This window comes from Symphalangus syndactylus, chromosome 5, assembly GCF_028878055.3.
Source record: "Symphalangus syndactylus isolate Jambi chromosome 5, NHGRI_mSymSyn1-v2.1_pri, whole genome shotgun sequence".
NCBI lineage: Eukaryota > Metazoa > Chordata > Mammalia > Primates > Hylobatidae > Symphalangus > Symphalangus syndactylus.
In genome coordinates this window covers 131,306,028-131,326,095 of record NC_072427.2, presented here as the reverse complement: position 1 = coordinate 131,326,095, position 20,068 = coordinate 131,306,028, and the positions used below count along the sequence as shown (strand labels likewise).

The following is a 20,068-nucleotide window of genomic DNA, read 5'->3' as shown; positions in this document are numbered from 1 at the left end:
GTTTTAAACTGATTTCAAATAATTAGATCTGGTTCTAATGGGCTGAAAAGCAAGAGAAATTCTTGCGTACAAAAGGAAAAATATTTTTTCCCTTTTCTCTCTGTAGTTCTGAAATCAAGTGAAATTACTCATTACTGAAACTTATCAGATGAAAATATTGGCCAGCATTAAATTCTTTTCCTTCCCAACCCCCACCTTTTTTTCCTTTTTCTAACCACCACCCTTTTGTTAGGCCAGCTTAACTAGCTTTACATCTCTGAGCCTAGCCTGAGGGGCCACATCCTGTGTCTGGAATGTAAAACCTCTCTCCCCACTAGGCCTCCGGTCTTCCCTCCACACACACACACACACACACACACACACACACACACACACACACGGTCTTCCCTCCACACACACACACACACACACACACACACACACGCGGACTTCCCTTGCCTCCATCCCATTCACATGTGTATCATTTTTAAATCTCCATCTAAATCTATTAAGTCATAATACACACTTACCATTTTTGTACACATGCTACTCAGTGTATATACTATGTTTCTTATCCAGTTGCCCATTCTGCATGTGTCCATCTTAAAATACAAGCTCATGCATGACTTAAGCCCGGAGAATTTGCTGAGGACAAAGGCAATCAAGATGCCATGTGCAAATAACATTTTTTTTAAAAATCAAGCTTGTGATAGCAATATATATTTAAGAGATAAGTGGAAAGATGTTTGAAATATTGTGATAAAACTAACTTAATGGAACCTCCCATACTTCTTCGATCACACCTAGAATACAATCATTTCTTTCTTAATCTTAGGAAATATCAGGAAACAGAAAAGAGACTACTTGTAGATATCTTACCTAGTTTCCCATGTTATAAAAGTACCTTGTGGAAGGGACAGGGGATTTTGGATCTACAAAAATGCGTAACAACCACAACTCCACATGGACAGGAAAAAGCTGGAAAAGCAAGACTGTTCATTCTTACAGTTTTCTCCTTTTACTTACTAAAGCTATAATCAACTAAAGTGTGTTTTTCATCTAAAATGAAACGAGCATGAGGAGGCCAGAAATAGAAGCTCTAACTATAGAAGAAAGGTTGTGTGATCTCTGTTAAATACAAAAACGCATAGTTTCCACTCGGTTACTGTTTAATTGTAGTGAAAGTTTTTGTTTGACATCAAAGGCGCTATTTACATATTATTTCTTCTAAGTGAAACTATGGTCTGGGATGGGTTGTAGATAAGAGCAGTTGAGAACCACGCTTCATCTCCCTCCTTCGAAACTCTGAAACGTGGCTTTATTCCTACCAGAAGTTCAGGTTGCATTGTGGTCATCTCAATTCCAAAATGTTAGATGGCAAGAATATCTTCACTTTCCTTGGAAAAAGTTGCTCTTCGGGTTTTATATGCGATTGCAGTTTTCCAGTGTATGAAACCAGGAAAACAAAACACTCAACGGTGTACATCCCTACACCTAAATCGTCAGAAATAATAGGCAGCTAGGCTAATTATCCTTGATTAGCAAGATCAGAGCCATTAGGGTGCTCACTGGTTTAACAAATGAACGCCCTTAGGCGTCTATCATTTGTAACTCCTAGAAGCTTTAATTTCCACAAGAAACAAAATAAGAGGGGCCTTCTGCTTTTAACAGAGAAAAGATCATTCTCCCTCCCCTCTCCACCCGGGTCAACTCTTGCAGCCGCTCCCTCCCGCATCACACACACGCTGCAGGAAAGCGCATTTACAGCCCGGGACATCCCCAGACCTCCTCTCCAAAATTCCCCACCTCCAGTGCATAGAAGAAACTGAGAGAAGCCCTCACTTCCTTTCCAAACTTCACAAGCAGGGGAGGGAGCTGTAGCAGCCTTTCACCTCCGTTCCCAAAAGCGAATGTGAAAAAGTCCGAGAAGGCACGTCCTGCGAGTGGAGGTTAAACCGAAATCTGAACAGAACGCACGGTCCCCGCAAACTACGATTGATAAAGAAGATACTGCAGACGTTTGCGGGGGATAAAAGCCATGGTTGTCCCGCCTTCCTCCCCTCCCTGCCAACTGTGTTTCTTGGAGAAATCGCCGGTTCAATTCAAGCACACATTTTTGTAAAACACAGACAAAACCATAAGTAGTTAGTTACCTTCATTGTTCCGTCGGCCACGAGGGAAGCTCGAGCTGAGCGGAGGGCAGATCCCAAGGGTCGCAGCCCGTGACCGTGTGGACCGGGTCTGCGGCTGCAGAGCGCGGTCCCGGCTGCGGCAAGACCTGGGGCAGTGCCCGAGGCGGCGGCGAGTACACGTGGCGGGCTGGATTGCAACCCGCCCTCTCGCGGCGGAGACTCGCGACCTAGCGGATTGCATCAGCAGGAAGACACTGAGGCTGCTCCCCCAGGCCGCCCCCAGACGGTGGAGTCTCTCCAGCCCGAAGATTCGGAGCCAGCGCCTAGACCCGGGCCTCACTCACTGCTCATTTCTGGGGTGCAGGGCGGAGGTGCCAGTGTTGCAAGCAAGTGACACGGTTACCCCCGAATCAGTCACTGTGGGTGCGTACCCGAGTGTGGGGATGCCCGTGTAACATTTATATGGGGACGTCAAGGAGGAGGAAAGAAACAGATCAGAGGTCAAATGTTGATTGCCGTTCTCTCATCACTGGCTCCTGCCCGCCTCCCTACTGTCCCCAAAGTAACTTTGCTGCATGCTGAGAGGACCGCGGCACAATCCTGCCCAAAAGTATACGTGCATCCCCCGCGGCTACTTTAAATGTACTTTTGCAATAGTCAAGAACATGTGCCTGGTTTGCCAATCTCTTTCCCGGAGTTCTTTAGTCCACCCTCAAATATAACCATTTTTGCCAATTTATTATGTACATAGGGGGAAATTTTTAATCCTTTAATTTGAGCATATAAAATTCTTTATAATGTGAAATTGCCCAGTAGCCTAGTTGGTCCCCTGTAAGTTCCCTCCCCACAGCTATACAAAGCTCCAGGATTGCCACTTTTCCATGTCCAGCTCCTAGGCCAGCCTCCATGACTGCTTAAGTGTGCTGCTGGTTGACCTCCGCTCCCTCTCTGTCAAGCTGGCAAACTCCTATTTTTGTAAATTTCAACCCAAGTCTTTGCTGTGGAAGTTGCCTCCAATGCCCTCAAACAGAATTGGGCCCTTGGTCTATGTGCTGCACTTTGTCCATATCCTTTCTCAAAATCAATTATTTTATGTTATTATTTTTTAATGGAGATGGGGGTCTCACTAAATTGGCCAAGCTGCTCTTGAACTCCTGGCCTCAGCAATCCCCTCGCCTCCGCCTCCCAAATTGCTGGGATTACAGATGTGAGCCACTGTGCCCAGCTTCTTAATTTTACTTTATTTGTTTGCACAGTTGTCACTTCAGTGGATTATGAGATTCTTAAGGGCAGATCCTTTGTCATATTTATCTCCCATACCAAGTGGCCTGCCTTGGAAGAGAGGGAGTGTTGAAAACAAATGTGTCAGTGCTTAATGACTGTTGGTCAGGTGAATGAATGGTTAAATTACATGTTCAATAAATGTACTGAGTGATTTCTACATGCTAGGCTGGTATATAACAGTGGTTTGTAATCGGAAATGTCTCAAAATGGAGCCATTTATAACAAGGGATTCAGCCTCTGGTGAAATTGTTGACCCCTCAAAGTGATAAGCATATGTATGGTGGACTGAGGTGATAAGATAACACCTGCTGTGGCCTGGCACCACTGGCAAGAGAGTAAAGAGAGAGGCAGCTGAGATAATGGCTATGGGCACTTGCGGAAGGCTGTGAAAACCGAAAAGTAATGAAAACCTGAAAGTAACTGACCACAGCCAAAATGCTTGCAGAAGTTCTGCCCCTGAGAACTCTGAATCTGTTAGCATTTAATCAGCCATTGAGTCCTTGTGAAAACTCCTGGCCCCCGTCAGTGTAAGCACAGCTAGATAGGTTTGAACCTGGCACTGACATGAGACAGGCCATGTGCAAAATGCTAGAGACTGAGTGGGAAACAACAAAAATGTTCTCACCCTCATGAAGCTTATATACTAGTGTGAGAAACAGAAAGTAAGCTTTTAAATCAGGTAGCAAAATGTCTATCAACTGAGGAATGGGTAAATAAAACATGGTATAATCCATACAACGGAATATTATTGTATTCTGCAATAAAAAGAAATGAAGTACTGATTACATGTGGTGACATGGATGAACCTTGAAAAGTATGCAAAGTGAAAGAAGCATCTCACAAATGACTACATATTATGATTCCACTTATCTGAAATGTGCAGAACAGGAAAATCCATAGAGACAGAAAACACGTAGTTGTTTTCAATCTGGGGACAGGGTGGAATGGAGAGTGAATGTTCATGGGCATTGTATTTCTTTTTGAATTGATTAAAATGTTCTCAAATTAGATTGTGGTAATGGTTACACAACACTGTGAACACACTAAAAACCACTGAATTATATCCTTTAAATAGGTGAATTGTATGTTATGTGAATTATATCTCAATAAAGATGCTACTTTATGGCCGGGCATGGTGGCTCACACCTGTAATCCCAGCACTTTGGGAGGCTGAGGCAGGCAGATCACTTGAGGTCGGGAGTTCGAGACCAGCCTTGCCAACATGGTGAAACTCCATCTCTACTAAAAATTAGCCGGGCGTGGTGGGGGGGTGCCTGTAATCCCAGCTACTCACAAGGCTGAGTCACAAGAATCGCTTGAACCTGGGAGGCAGAGGTTGCTGTGAGCCGAGATCATGCCACTGCACTCCAGCCTGGGCAACAGAGCGAGACTCAGTCTCAAAAAAAAAAAACAAAAAACAAAAAAAACAAGTACCATGTGGTAAATTTTATGAGAAAGAGTGATAAGGGGATAGAGCGCGATGGGGTCATAGATATAAATGCATTAATAAGTTCTAGAGCAAGCCTGGCAATTACTCCTAGATCCAATGACCGCCCCTCGCCCCCCTCTCCCCCAATGCAGGATTTTTCTCAGTCCCTTTACCAGTCAAGGACCTCTGGCCGGCAATGCCAGAGGCCTAGCTCGGGGCACACCATCTGCTGCAGGAGGCACCCCACACAGTTTGCCCACCTGAGTCAAGTTTGCCTTGCACACTGGTTCCTGAGTTCTTGCCCCATGCCCAAGAAAAATGAAGATGTGCTGACAATCAAAGAGTGAGCAAGGCAGGGAGTTTTACTGAGGGATGAAACAGCTTTCAGCAGAGAGGGAAGCGGGGGTGGTCCCCCTACCCGAAGGCAGGAAAGTCCCCTCCATGAGGCTGAGTCCTGGGGCTTTTTATGGGCTCAGAATAGGGGAGGGGTAGGCAAACAGGAACAGAAATTCTCACTCTGCGTCATGGATTTCATCCAGGACCAGCAGTCTGGTCTTTCAGCCTTCAGGCTGTTTTTGGCTTGAAGGTACGGTTTCACCCCCGACCCTGTCCCTGTTGCTGTTACCCCTACGTAAGGATTCTTTTGATGTTAGCAACAAAGGAAGAGAGAAGGTAGTATATATTTAAAAAAATAAATAAATAAAGAGCTTGAAGGGAAGTGAGAAAGTTAGGGAATTAACATCCACAGAAGAATATGAGGGCCGGGCGTTCACGCCTGTAATCCCAGCACTTTGGGACGTCAAAGCAGGAGTTCAAGACCAGCCTGGGCAACATGGCAAAACCCAGTCTTTACAAAAAATGCAAAAATTAGCTGGTTGTGGTGGTATGTACCTGCAGTCTAAGCTACTCCCAAGGCTGAGGTGGAAGGATCACTTGAGCCCAGTTGATCCAGGCTGCAGTGAGCTGTGATCACTTCACACTTCACTGCACTCCAGCCTGGTGCCAGAGTGAGACGTCATCTCCAAAAAAAATAAAAAAAAAAAAAAGAATATAAGAACAATCTAGCTACGTCTCTCCTCCCATTTCCCTCTAGTGTTGATAGAAAGGCCCCACAGTTCTCCCTCATTGTCAACTGTAAACTCCCAAAGCTTCTCTCCCAGACAACACATATGCTTTTCCCAAATGATGAGGCACAGCATCAACCAAGGTTGTTACTCTGTCAGTGACACTGTACTTCAAACAAGTCACAGTAAAAGATATTTAAGGAAAACTGGATCCAAACTGGCTATATACCATATACCTATCTATGGGCAGTGTCTTTTACTGAAGAAGAGACAGCATCTCTAACATTTCTAATAGACACTAACTTTGAGGTTGACTTCAGAGCCCCAGACAGTCCAGCTTCATTTTGTCCTCACTGTTATTAACAAAGGCTTTTATTGCCATCATTATGAAAAATATGTGCCAACTACCTGCAGAATGTCTTCCCTGTATCTTACTAAATTTTCTCTAGGAAAGCAGAAACTCACAAATATTCTCTGCCTTGAGTTCCTGGAATTTGAATAGGAGAGTTTACATAAAGCAATGATACTCTGTCTTAAAAGAGGAAAATCTACTCTAAAATTCTACTCTACACACTCAGAAAACAATGTCGTTCTCTTTCTCTATTTCTCATAATAAAAAATACTTCAAAATTGTACTGTTTTTATATTTCCTATAATACTTGCATTCATTGCCCATTACATACATGTGCACACACACATGCATACACACACAGACACACACACACACCAAGTTCAATACTCGAAAATCATTTATACTGTACTTTTTGGGAAATTTCCCATGACAATTTTGACTCACTGGATTTATTTTTAGCCTTGTTGTACACACTCTAGTACCTAATCCCCATGTAAAATTAGACTTACTGGGCTGGGCGCGGTGGTTTACGCCTGTAATCCCAGCACTTTGGGAGGCCGAGGCGGGCAGATCATGAGGTCATGAGATCGAGACCATCCTGGCTAACACAGTGAAACCCTGTCTCTTCTAAAAATACAAAAAATTAGCCGGGCGTGGTGGTGGGCACCTGTAGTCCCAGCTACTCTGGAGGCTGAGGCAGGAGTATGGCGTGAACCCAGCAGGTGGAGCTTGCAGTGAGCCAAGATCGCGCCACTGCACTCCAGCCTGGGTGACAGAGCAAGACTCCATCTCAAAAAAATAAAAATAAAAGTAAAAAATAAATTAATTCCTATCTATCTTGAAAGGATATTGTAAAGTCTTCTTTCTGCTAGTTCTCTAGAACCCCTCAGGATACTTCCCACCCTGACCCACAAAGCTGTCCTCCTTCTCCTTGAAACTCCTCCCTTCCACGATAGGATTCGGAATCTCCTCCAGCCTCTCTGGCAGGTCCTTATACCTCATTTACGATCATCTCATGCCCTTTAAATATAGGCAAGGCGTTCATCCTACCTGTATCTGATCTTGAATCTCCTCTTTATACTCTGTACTCTAGTGTCTCTACTATGACCTGTAGTCTGATAACTTCTAAAATGATACTAGATCTCTGGTTCATCTCTATTCTAACAAGCCCAATTAATCCGAACCGAAGCACATAATCTTCCCTCTTTAACCTGCTTCCCTCTCTCTGCTGATGTCATTAATGTGCTTCCAATTATCCAGCCTCCAAACTTTCATATAGCTCCTATCTTTATAGATAGTACTTAAAGCAAGAGAGAAAGATATGGGCCTCCCCCATCCAGTAATCACTAAGCCGTCCCAATTCTATCTCCACAAAATCTCTCACGGTCATCCCGCTCAGTTCCCACTCTCACTGCCCTAGTTTGGTCACTCATTGTACCTTCCCCCTGGATTACTGTTATCCCTGCCTTTAATCTCTCCCTGCCCCAATCCACCCAACACACAGATGGCTAGTAATCTCCCTAGTCCTCCGTTCTGATTAGATTTTTTTCTCCTGTTCAAAATCATGCAACTTGCACTCAGATGCTCTGGTGAGAGCCTGACATGAGTACATGTTGTGTGCCTAAGCACGCCTGAAATCTTCCATTATTGCTTCTGCACAAATGCTCCTTGGAATTTCTTTTCCTCCGACTTTGCTTGCCTAAATGATATCCAGTCTTCGAGATCCATTTTAATTACTATTGCCCCATTTGCAGCCTTTCCTGAAGCACTCTTTGTTATAAACCAGTGATTCCCAATTAGAAGTGATTTTGTCCCCCTGGGGAGATTTGGCAATGTCTGAAGACATTTTTATTATAATACCTAGGGGAGTGGGGGAGATTTGCTACTGGCACCTAATGGGTAGAGGCCAGGGATGCTGCCAGGCATCCTACAATGCACAGGACAAGCTCCCACAATAAAGAGTTATCTGGGCCAGGCACGGCGGCTCACACCTGTAATCCCAACATTTTGGGAGGCCGAGGTGGGAGGATCACCTGAGATCAGGAGTTCAAGACCAGCCTGACCAACATGGTGAAACCCCATCCCTATTAAAAATACAAAAATTAGCTGCGCGTGGTGGCAGCCATCTGTAATCCCAGCTACTTGGGAGGCTGAGGCAGGAGAATTGCTTGAACCCAGGAGGTGGAGGTTGCAGTGAGCCAAGATCACGCCATTGCACTCCAGCCTGGGTGACAGAACGAGACTCTGTCTCGAAAAAAAAAAAAATCTTGTCCTAAATGTCAATAGTGCCAAAGTTGAGAAACCCTGCTTATAGACCCACACCAACTTTTGTACTTGATATGGTTTGGCTGCATCCCTACCCAAATCTCATCTTGAGTTGTAGCTCCCCTAATTCCCACATGTTGTGGGAGAAACCCAGTGGGAGATAATTGAATCATGGGGGTGGTTCCCCCATAGTGTTCTTGTGGCAGTGAGTAAGTCTCATGAGATCTGATGGTTTTATAAGGAAAAATCCCCTTCGCTTGATTCTCACTCTCTCTTTGCCTGCTGCCGTCCGTGTTAAGATATGACTTGCTCCTCCTTGTCTTCCGCCATTATTGTGAGGCCTCCCCAGCCATGTGAAACTGTGAGTCCATTAAACCTCTTTCCTTTATAAAATTACCCAGTCTTGGGTATGTCTTTCTTAGCAGCATGAGAACAGACTAATACAGACTAATACAGTACTGTTTCTTTTTTCTTTCTTTTTTTTTTTTTTGAGACAGAGTCTCACTCTGTCGCCCAGGCTGGAGTGCAGTGGCGGGATCTCGGCTCACTGCAAGCTCCGCCTCCCGGGTTCACGCCATTCTCCTGCCTCAGCCTCTCCGAGTAGTTGGGACCACAGGCGCCCGCCACCACTCCCAGCTAATTTTTTTGTATTTTTTAGTAGAGACGGGGTTTCACGGTGGTCTCAATCTTCTGACCTCGTGATCCGCCCGCCTCGGCCTCCCAAAGAGCTGGGATTACGAGCGTGAGCCACCGCGCCCGGCAGTACTGTTTCTATAATTACTGGTGTGTAAGTCTTAGCTACTCTTCTCTGGGATACATTCTGTGAAAACACAGAACTATCTTCTTTGTAATGACCATGGTGTTAGCCTACTGACTACCTCTCAGAGTCTGCTTTCCCAATCCCTCACAATCTCTTTACCTCTTAACATCTCTTCAGATAGTGTTCTCCCTTAGGGTTTCATCCCATGTCCTTAATTTTTTTTCTTCTTTTTTTTTTTTTTTGAGACGAAGTCTTGCTCTTCTTCCCCAGGCTGGAGTGCGAAGGCGCAATCTCGGCTCACTGCAAACTCTGCCTCACAGTTTCAAGCCATTCTCCTGCCTCGCCACCACCCGCCCCGCCCCCTCCGCCCCCGCCCCAGGGAGCTGGGATTACAGGCGCCTGCTACCACGCCCAGCTAATGTTTGTATTTTTAGTAGAGATGGGGTTTCACCATGTTGGCCAGGCTAGTCTTGACCTCCTGACCTCGGGTGATCCACCCACGTCAGCCTCCCAAAGTGCTGGGATTACAGGTGTGAGCCACGGAGCCCGGCTATTTTTTTTTTTCTAATTCATTTTAAATGCTCTCCATAGGGAAATCCATCTACCCCTTGGCTAATACTCTTACTTATCTAGCAACGGGCCATTTTTCCCAGGCGTAGTGGCTCAAACCTATAATCCCAGCACTTTGTGGGGCCAAAGCAGGTGGATGGCTCGAGCCCAGGAGTTTGAGACCATCCTGGCCAACATGGCGAAACCCCATCTCTACAAAAAATACAAAAATTAGCCAGGCGTGGTGATGCATGCCTGTAGTCCCAGCTATTCGGGGGGCTGAAGTGTCAAAAGCACTTGAGCTTGGGAGGTTGAGTGAGCCGTGATTGTACCACTGCACTCCAGCCCGGGAGACACAGAGAGACCCTGTCTCAAACAATAAAAATAAAAATAACAAAAATCCATTGTTTCTCTTTTTTCTTCTAATAGACCCCTGGTTCTTTTTTCTTTCTTTTTTTTTTTTTTTTTTTTTTTTTTTTGAGACGGAGTCTTTCTCTGTCCCCCAGGCTGGAGTGCAGTGGCGCGATCTCGGCTCACTGCAAGCTCTGCCTCCTGGGTTCACGCCATTCTCCTGCTTCAGCCTCCCAAGTAGCTGGGACTACAGGCGCCTGCCAACACGCCCGGCTAATTTTTTGTATTTTTAGTAGAGACAGGGTTTCACCGTGTTAGCCAGGATGGTCTCGATCTCCTGACCTTGTGATCCGCCCGCCTCGACCTCCCAAAGTGCTGGGATTACAGGCTTGAGCCACCGCGCCCGGCCGGTTCTTTTTTCTAGAGTGAGGATACAGAATATGCCTTGTCCTGGGGGATGAATAATTAATCTAAGGTAGTGATGACAATCTCATTGTACTTTGCAGTATATTTACTGTTCCATACTCTCTTGAGGTAGAGAAGATCAAGTAATCAAGTTCGGATCAATGAGACTTAAGGGAAAGTCACCCCAGGAGCTTTTAAGGATTTCCCTTTTGATTAGGAAAACATAAATCAGGCAAGGAGAGCTTACTGGTGCCTCCCTCTTTTCCTTCTTCCTTTCCTCCTCCTACTCCCTCTTCTTCCCCACCTCCACCTCCTCCTCCCTCTCTTTCTCTTCTTTTTCCTCTTTCTGCCTTCTTAATTTTATTATAGTAAGTATGCTTAACAGCTCTATCTTCTCAACAGATTTTTTTTTTATTTCTTTTGAGATGGAGTTTTGCTGTTTTTGCCCAGGCTGGAGTGCAATGGCATGATCTCGGTTCACCGCAACCTCCACCTCCTGGGTTCAAGCGATTCTCCTGCCTCAGCCTCCCGAGTAGCTGGGATTACAGGCATGCGCCACCACCCCCAGTTAATTTTGTATTTTTTAGTAGAGACAGGGTTTCTCCAAGTTGGCCAGGCTGGTCTTGAACTCCTGACCTCAGGTGATCCACCCGCCTTAGCCTCCCAAAGTGCTGGGATTACAGGCATGAGCCACCATGCCTGAGGTTTGTTTTGTTTTGTTTTGTTTTGTTTTGCTTTTTTAGACAGGGTCTTGCTCTGTCACCCAGGGTGGAGTGCAGTGGTGTGACATGGCTCACTGCAGCCTTCAACTCCTGGGATCAAGTGATCCTTCAGCCCCAGCCTCCCAAGTAGCTAGGACTAAAGGCGTGCACCCCCACACTCAGCTAACTTTTGTATTTTTTGTGGAGATAGGGTCTTACTTTGTTGCCCAGACTTGTCTTGAACTCTTGGGCTAAAGTGACCCTCCCACCTCAGGCTCACTAAATGCTGGGATTATAGGTGTGGACCACCATGCCTGGCCTCTCTTAACAGATTTTTAAGTGCACAATTCAGTACTGTTATTTATACATACAATGTTATACAGCAGATCTCTAGAACTTACTCATCTTGCATAATAGAAATTTTATATCTGTTGCCATTGATCAGCAACATTTTCCCCTTCCCCCAGCCCTGGCAATCACAATACTATTCTTTGTTTCTCACCGCATTCTGTTCTTGTTTTAAATGTTGTATACAGATAAATGTTTCAGAGTGCTGCCAACAACCATCCTGCAACCATGAGTGGCAAGCCCAAGATCAAAAACCAAATATTGAGGATGGCAAAGAAAAAAGAAAGAGACTGGGCTGTTGCGGACATCACTGAGCCACCTTGCCAAACCTGGAGGTGCCTCCCTTCAAAAGTTTTGTTATATGACATAATTAATCTTTACTGCTTTGCCACTTCTGTTCAAATATTTTATTACTATCACCAGAAGAATTTCTTGGCTTCAATAACACACATACTCCAGTGTCACCTGCTTCAAGAGCACTCTACTCATAATTCTGACTAATGTACATTTCCACATGTCTGACCCAAAGGCATGTATAACTCAGTAGACTTTTATTGTATATATAATTAACTTATATTTACTCTTAAATCTTTCTCTGTGTGTGTGCATGTGTGTTTGTATATGTGTGTGTGTCTTGCTACTATGTGTTGCATGCTTGGTAGACTCTTCTTGAATTTTCTTTGTTTTTTTTTTTTTTTTGAGATAGAGCCTTGCTCTGTTGCCCAAGCTGGAGTGCAGTGGTGCAATCTCGGCTCAATGCAATGTCCACTTCCTGGGTTCAAGCAATTCTCCTGCCTCAGCCTCCCTAATAGCTAGGATTACAGGGGCACGCCACCATGCCCGGCTGATTTTCGTATTTTTTTGTAGAGATGAGGTTTCACCAGGCTGGTCTTGAACTCCTGACCTAAGGTGATCGGCCAGCCTCAGCCTCCCAAATTGCTGGGATTACAGGCATGAGCCACCGGGCCCAGCCTTCTATCTTTCTTAATAACAACGCTATTAAACCAGTATCCCAAACAACAGTCAGTCAACATCAGATCCTACCTTTCCTGAACTCTCTTCCAATCTGATCATTTATAATGTCCCTTTATTATTACAAAGATTTCCCTTTATAATTTCTTAAATTTGTCTTTGGCTCTTCACACTCATTAGAATATCTTATTTCAAACTTCTGTCATCTCTCCTTTGGACATTAGCTTCCTTTTTTTTTTTTTTTTTTTAAGATGAAGTCTTGCTCTGTTGCCAAGGCTGGAATGCAGTGGTGCGATCTCAGCTCACTGCAACCCCACCTCCTGGGTTCAAGCAATTCTCCTGCCTCAGCCTCCCGAGTAGCTGGGATTACAGGTGCCCACTACCATGCCTGGCTAATTTTTGTATTTTTAGCAGAGACAGGGTTTCACCATGTTGGCGAGGCTGATCTTGAACTCCTGACCTCAGGCAATCCACACACCTCGACCTCCCAAAGTGCTGGGATTACAGGCGTGAGCCACTGCGCCTGGCCCGGACTTTAGCTACCTAACTGGTATCCTCATGACATTTTGACATATTAACCTATCTTAGCCTTATTTTCCTTACCTGTAAAATGGGGAAAATAAAGCCCATGGTTTTCATGAGTATTAAGACTTAATATGCATGAAGTAATCAAAATAGTGCCTCGCACATAGTAAATGTTCAATAAATATAAGCTCTTATTATCATCTTTGATCATAATGTTTTTTAAAATTATTCTATGAGATTTTTTTCTATAAAACACTTTTCACTCGATCACCATTGCCCAAATACTCTTCCCTTTACCCAAATCAAATGTACTGATGGTTCTAAAGATAATGCTTAGAGCATACTGAATTAGGTTCAAGTCACTCTCTTTTATGTCCTCTCCACACTATTATTTATTACCTACTTAGGCTCTCTGTTTCAAAAAGATGAAGGTTTCCTTATTTGGTTCACAAGTTTCCTCTCTATCCAGAACCTTGCCATTATCTTAGGTCTTCAAGTGAGGACCAACACCTAGAATCTGGATGATCTTTATTTCTACTCTACATAAACCATTCCTTTCCATAGTTATACCCTTGACTTCTGCTAAAGATGCTCTCCCCCAGGTCCCATCCAAGATCTACTGATTCATAATTACTAGGGAGTAAGGTATGGGGGTAAAACACAAACATCTGCATTTTAGTAACCACCTGAGATACTGATATATTATTGTGCATACCAAAGTTTAACACAACTGAACTAGATCTTTTCATCTCCCAGAATTACTGTATCTCTAAATTTTTCATTGAAACATTATCCTTCAGGAGGAAGAGGCAGAGCAAGACGGCTCAATAGAAGACTCCACCGACTGTCCTCCCCACTGGAACACCAAATTGAACAACTATCCACACAAAGAAGCACCTTCATAACAACCAAAAATCAGGTGACTAATCACAGTACTTGGTTTTAACTTCACATCACTGAAAGAGGCACTGAAGAGGGTAAGAAAGAAAGAAAGTCTTGAATTGCCAATACCACCCTTTCCTCATCCCTTGGCAGAGGCCATATGGCATGGAGAGAGAATCTATATGCTTAGGGGAGGAAGTGATTGTGATTGTGGGACTTTGCGTTGGAACTCAGTGCTGTCCTGTCAGCAGAAAGCAACACTGGGTGAAACTCAGCCAGCACCAGCAGAGGGAGCATTTAGATTAGAGTTAGCCAAAGATGAATCACCCACCCCAGTGGCTGGAACCTGAGTTCTAGCAAGCCTCACCACAACGGGTTAAAGTGTTCTGGGGTCCTAAATAAATGTGAAAGGTGATCTAGGCCACAAGGACTGCAATTCCTGGGCAAGTCCTGGTGCTGTGCTGGGCTGAGAGCTAGTGGACTTAAGGAGCACGTGACCTAGTGAGAAACCAGCCAGGGCAGGCAAGCAAGTGCTTGTGCCACCACTCCCCTAACCCCAGGCAGCACAGCTTGCAGCTCTGGGAGAGACGCCTTCCTTCAGGCTTGAGGAGAGGAGAGGGAAGAGTAAAGAGGGCTTTGTCTCGCAAGTTGGACACCAACTCAGCTACAGTAGGATTGGGCACTACAATAGGACAGGCAGAGTCTTGACAGCCCCATTCCAGGCCCTAGCTCCCAGATGACATTTTAAGCACACTCTGGGCCAGAAAGGAACTCACTACCTCAAAGGGAAGGGCCCGGTCCTAGCAGAATTCAACACCTGCTGACTAAAGAACCCTTAGGCCAGGCCAGGTGCAGTGGCTCACGCCTGTAATCCCAGCACTTTGGGAGGCTGAGGCGGGTGGATCACAAGGTCAGGAGTTCGAGACCAGCCTGGCCAACATGGTGAAACCCTGTCTCTACTGAAAATACAAAAAATTAGCTGGGCATGGTGGCAGACACCTGTAATCCCAGCTACTCAGGAGGCTGAGGAAAGAGAATCACTTGAATCCAGGAGGTGGAGGTTGCAGTGAGCCGAGATCGCACCATTGCACTCCAGCCTGGGTGACAGAGCAAGACTCTGTCTTGGAAAAAAAAAAAAGAACCCTTGGGCCCTAAATAATCAGCAGTGGTACCATGGGCCTTGAGTGAGACTCAGAGATGTGATGGCTTCAGATATGACCCAGCACATTCCCATCTGTGGTGGCTACAGGGAGGGACTCCTTCTGTTTGAGAAAAGGAGAGGGAAGAGTAAGGAGACTTTGTCTTATAGCTTAGGTACCAGCTTGCCCACAGTGGGGTAGAGTACCAACTAGACTCTTGGGGTCTCTGATTCCAGGTTTTGGCTTTTAGACAGTATTTCTGGACCTGCGCTGGCCAGAGGGGAGCCCACTTCCCTGAAGGAACAGACTCAGAACTGCCAACATCACCAAAAGCTGACAGAAGAGCCCTTGGGCCTTAAGTGAACATCGATGGTAGCCAGACAGTATTTGCCATGGGCCTGGGGTGGTGGTGGTCATGGGGAGAGATTCCTCTGCTTGTAGAAAGGGGAGAAAAGAGTGAGAAGGTCTTTGCCTTGCAGCTTGGCTGTCAGTTCAGCCACAGCAGAATAGTTCACTAGGTAAATTCCTAAGGTTTCCAACTCTAGGACCTGGCTCCCAGATGGCATCTCTAGTCCTGCCTGGAATCTGGAGAGCTAGTCACTCTTGAACAAAATTCAAGATAACACAGGACACAAGCCCGGCTGGCTTCACCACCTCTTGATTGTAGAACCCTGGGGTCTTGAACAAACATAGGCTGTCACCAGGCAGTGGTTACTGTGGGACTTGGGTGAGACCCAGTGCTGTGCTGGCTTCAGGTCTGACCCAGCACAGTCCCAGTGATGGTGGCCACAGGGGTGCTTATGTCACCTCTCCCCCAGCTCCAGGCAGCTCAGCACAGAGAGAGAGACTCCATTTGTTTCAAAGAAAATAAAGGAAAAGAACAAGGGCTCCTTCTGGTAATCCAGAGAATTCTTGCAGATCTTAGGCAGTACCTCTTGAGTCTTCAAGAGCCATAGTGTTATTGGGCTTGGGATGCCCTCTAATGCAGATAAGTCTGCAGTAAACAAAAACTTAGATCACAACACCTAACTCTCTTTGAATACCTGGAAAGCTTTCCCAAGGAGGGCAGGTACAAACACGCCCAGACTGCAAAGACTACGATAAAGAAAATAAATACCTAATTTCATGAATGCCCACACATCAATAAGCATCCACAAGCATCAAGACCATCCAGGAAAACATGAATCCACCAAATGAATTAACTAAGGCACATATCTCTGGAGACACAGAGATATGTGACCTTTCAGACAAAGAATTCAAAATTGCTGCTTTGAGGAAGCTCAACAAAATTCAAGATAGCACAGAGAAGGAATTCAGAATACTATCTGATAAATTTAACAAAGAGATTGAAATAGTTAAGAATCAATCAGAAATTCTGGAGCTGAAAAATGCAGTTGATATACTGAAGAATGAATTACAATCTCTTAATAGCAGAATTGATCAAAAAATACTACACACATGAAGGAGAAATAAAGACTTGCCTAGACAAAGAAAAGCTGAGGGATTTCATCAACATTAGACCTGTCCTATAAGAAATATTAAAGAGAGTTCTTCAGTTTGAAAGAAGAGGATGTTAATGAGCAATAAGAAATCATCTGAAGGCAAAAAACTCACTGGTAATAGTAAGTACACAGACAAACAGAATATTATAAAACTGTAATTGTGCTGTATAAAGTACTCATACCTTGAGCAGAAAGACTAAAAGATCAGCCAATCAAAAAAAATAACTACAACAACTTTTCAAGACACAGGCAGTAAAATAATACATAAACAGAAACAACAAAAAGTTAAAAAGTGGAGGAATGAAGTTAAAGTGTAGAGCTTTTATTTGCTTTCTCTTTGCTTGTTTGTTTATGCAATCAGTATTAAGTTGTCATCAGTTTAAGATAATGGGTTGTAAGTACTATTTGCAAGCCTCATGGTAATGTCAAATCAAAGACAATATAACAGACACTGTGAAAGGCAAATAAATCTTAGGACCCCAAAATCACTAAGCTAAAGGGAAAAGTCAAGCTGGGAACTACATCAGGGAAACCTGCCTCTCATTCTATTCCTAAATAATGTAACTACAAAGATGTTTTAAAAGCTATATACCTCCATCACAATTTGCTCATAAGGAAATTCCTTCTGGGCCTCAAAATCTTTACCCTAGAACAATTCTGTTGAATTTCACCCTTGTGATGTAAATTGATACCTTGTCTTCACAGGTGCCAGACAGAAAGTCATCTCTCTGCTCATCTGAGACAAAGGCAGATTCATTGAGCCAGACTAAGGCGTAAGTGACTATTCCTTTTTGTTCCCCAACATGTAAATTGTGTATTCAGTGAAAGGCTGATCAAAGAGTCAGAAGAATGTAACTTTGTGTCTCTTATCTACCTGGAACCACACCTTATCTACCTGGAACTATCTCCTCCCCATCCCTCCCCATCCCGCCGTGTTTTGAGTTGTCCTGCCTTTCTGGACCAAATCAATGTATATCTTACACATATTGATTGATGTCTCATGTCTCCCTAAATGTGTAAAAGTGAGCGGTACCCTGACCACCTTGAGCACGTGTTGCCAGGACACAGCCTCCTGAGGGTACATCCTTAACCTTGGCAAAATAAACTTTCTAAATTGATTGAGGCCTGTCTCAGACACTTTGAGTTCATAATACACGAAAACTAAAAAGCAAGAAATTAAAAGATACCACCAGAGAAAATCGCATTCACTAAAAGGAAGACCACAAAACAATCAGAAAACAAATAACAAAATGGCAGGCATAAGTCCTTGCTTATCAAAAATAACATTGAATGCAAATGAAATAAACTCTCCAATCAAAAGACATATCATGGCTGAATGGATTTAAAAACAAGACCCAATGATCTGTTGCCTATAAGAAACACATTTCATCTATAAATATACATATAGACTAAAAATAAAGGGATGGAAAAATATATTCCCTGCAAATGGAAACTAAAAATGAGTAGGAATAGCTATACTTAATCAGATAAAATAGATTTCAAGACACATGCTACCACGCCCAGTTAAATTTTTTTTTAAGTTTTTGTAGAGACAGGGGTCTTGCTAAGTTGCCCAGGCTGGTCTTGAACTCCCGGTCTCAGGCCATCTTCCTGCATCAGCCTCCCAAAGTGCTATAGGCATGAGCTAATGGGCCTGCACTGTTTTTCTTTTAATACTTTAGAGACATTGTTCTACTATCTCCTGGCTTGCATTGTTTACACTGAGAATCTGCTGTAATCCTTATGCTTGTCCCTCTGTTTGTAATATGCCTTTTTTCTCTTGCATTTTTTACATTTTCTCTTTGTCACTAATTTTAATCAATTTGATTATGAGGTGCCTTGGCATAGTTTTCTTCATGTTTCTTTCACTTGGGGTTTGTTGAGCTTCTTCAATCTATGAGTTTACAGTTTTTGTCAAATTTGGAGTTTTTAGCAATTATTTTTTCAGTTTCTTCTCTTTTTCATTTCTTTCTCTCTTTCTTTCTTTCTTTTTACAAATAGAGTCAAGGTCTTTCCCTGTTGCCCAGGCTTGTGCAGTGGTACAATCATAGCTCACTGCAGCCTTGAACTCCTGGCCTTAAGCAATCCTTCTGCCTAAGCCTCCCAAATAGCTAGGACTACAGGTTCATGCCACCACACCTGGCTAATAGTTTTCATTTTTTGCAGAGTCAGGGCCTCACTTTGTGGCCCAAGATGGTCTTGAACTCTTGGGCTCAAGCAATCCTCCTGCCTTGGCCTCCCAAAGTGCTGGGATTACAGGTGTGAGCCACCACACATAGCATATTTTTATTTTTTCTTAATTTTTGTCTTTATTTTGCTTTTTAGTTTTTCTTTCAATCAGCTTTCTGAGGTTGAATGCCCTTCTCTCTTGAATAATTCAGAGACTATAATTTTATATATATTAGGCCTCTTGAAGTTGTCCCATAGCTAATACTGTATTTATTTTCCATTGCTTTTTTCTTTGTCTCATTTTCAATAGTTTATATTTCTTTAAGTTTACTAACCTTTTTTCTTTTGCAGCATCTAATCTACTGTTAACATAGTCTCTATTTTATCTCAAATATTATGTTTTTTATTTTGTATAATTTCATTTGAGTCTTATTTTTTTCTCAGAAATTGCAGGGATGAAAGAGTCATTTAAATATCTTCTTTATATTAACATACTTATGTTTCCTCTACCTTTGTGAACATATAAAACACAATTTATAATGCAATATATTCATTATAACTTTTAATATACTTGCTTATGAATTCTATTCTCAATCTCATTTCTGGATCCCTTTCAGTTATTGATAATTTTTTTTTTTTTTTTTTTTGAGACGGAGTCTCGCTCTGTCGCCCAGGCTGGAGTGCAGTGGCGAGATCTCGGCTCACTGCAAGCTCTGCCTCCTGGGTTCATGCCATTCTCCTGCCTCAGCCTCTCCGAGTAGCTGGGACTACAGGCGCCCGCCACCACGCCCGGCTAATTTTTTTTGTATTTTTAGTAGAGACGGGGTTTCACCGTGGTCTCGATCTCCTGACCTCGTGATCCGCCCGCCTCGGCCTCCCAAAGTGCTGGGATTACAAGCGTGAGCCACCACGCCCGGCCCCAGTTATTGATAATTCTCCTCATTTTGGGTCATATTTTCTTGCTTATTTGCATGTCACATATTTGTTGAATGCCAGACATTGTGAATTTTGTCTTGTTGAGTAATAGGTATTCTTGTATTGCTTTCATTTCGATATTCTTGTGCCTTGTCCTGGGACACAACTGTCAGTTGGAACCAGTTTTATCTTTCCTTTTTTTTTTTTTTGAGACAGTCTTGCTCTGTCACCCCTGTTGGAGTGCAATGGTGCAGTTTCAGCTCACTGCAACCTCTGCCTCCCAGGTTCAAGCAATTCTCATGCCTCAGCCACCTAAGTAGCTGGTATTACAGGCATGCACCACCA

At 43.8% G+C, this 20,068-nt stretch overlaps 1 protein-coding gene and 1 long non-coding RNA gene across 9 annotated transcripts in view; one reads left to right on the top strand and one right to left on the bottom strand.

The window, feature by feature from the left end:
* BCAT1 (branched chain amino acid transaminase 1) overlaps positions 1 to 2,749 on the bottom strand; it is a 139,892-nt gene extending 137,143 nt beyond the window's left edge. For 6 of the 8 annotated variants that reach the window (XM_063639613.1, XM_063639608.1, XM_063639612.1 and 3 more), the window contains exon 1: positions 2,133 to 2,664. In XM_063639613.1, coding sequence (XP_063495683.1) covers positions 2,133 to 2,138 — 6 coding nt within the window. In that variant the 5' untranslated portion in view covers positions 2,139 to 2,664. Of the gene's footprint in view, positions 1 to 2,132 lie in introns of all 8 variants that reach the window. The other 2 variants (XM_055280361.2, XM_063639605.1) reach the window with 2 other exon arrangements.
* Positions 2,750 to 8,798: 6,049 nt separating this feature from the next.
* On the top strand, positions 8,799 to 19,516 carry LOC134736671 (uncharacterized). Its single transcript, XR_010120854.1, has 4 exons — positions 8,799 to 8,866; positions 11,808 to 11,954; positions 13,917 to 14,035; positions 17,345 to 19,516. It is a non-coding gene; the product is annotated as an uncharacterized lncRNA (long non-coding RNA).
* Positions 19,517 to 20,068: the final 552 nt, after the last annotated feature.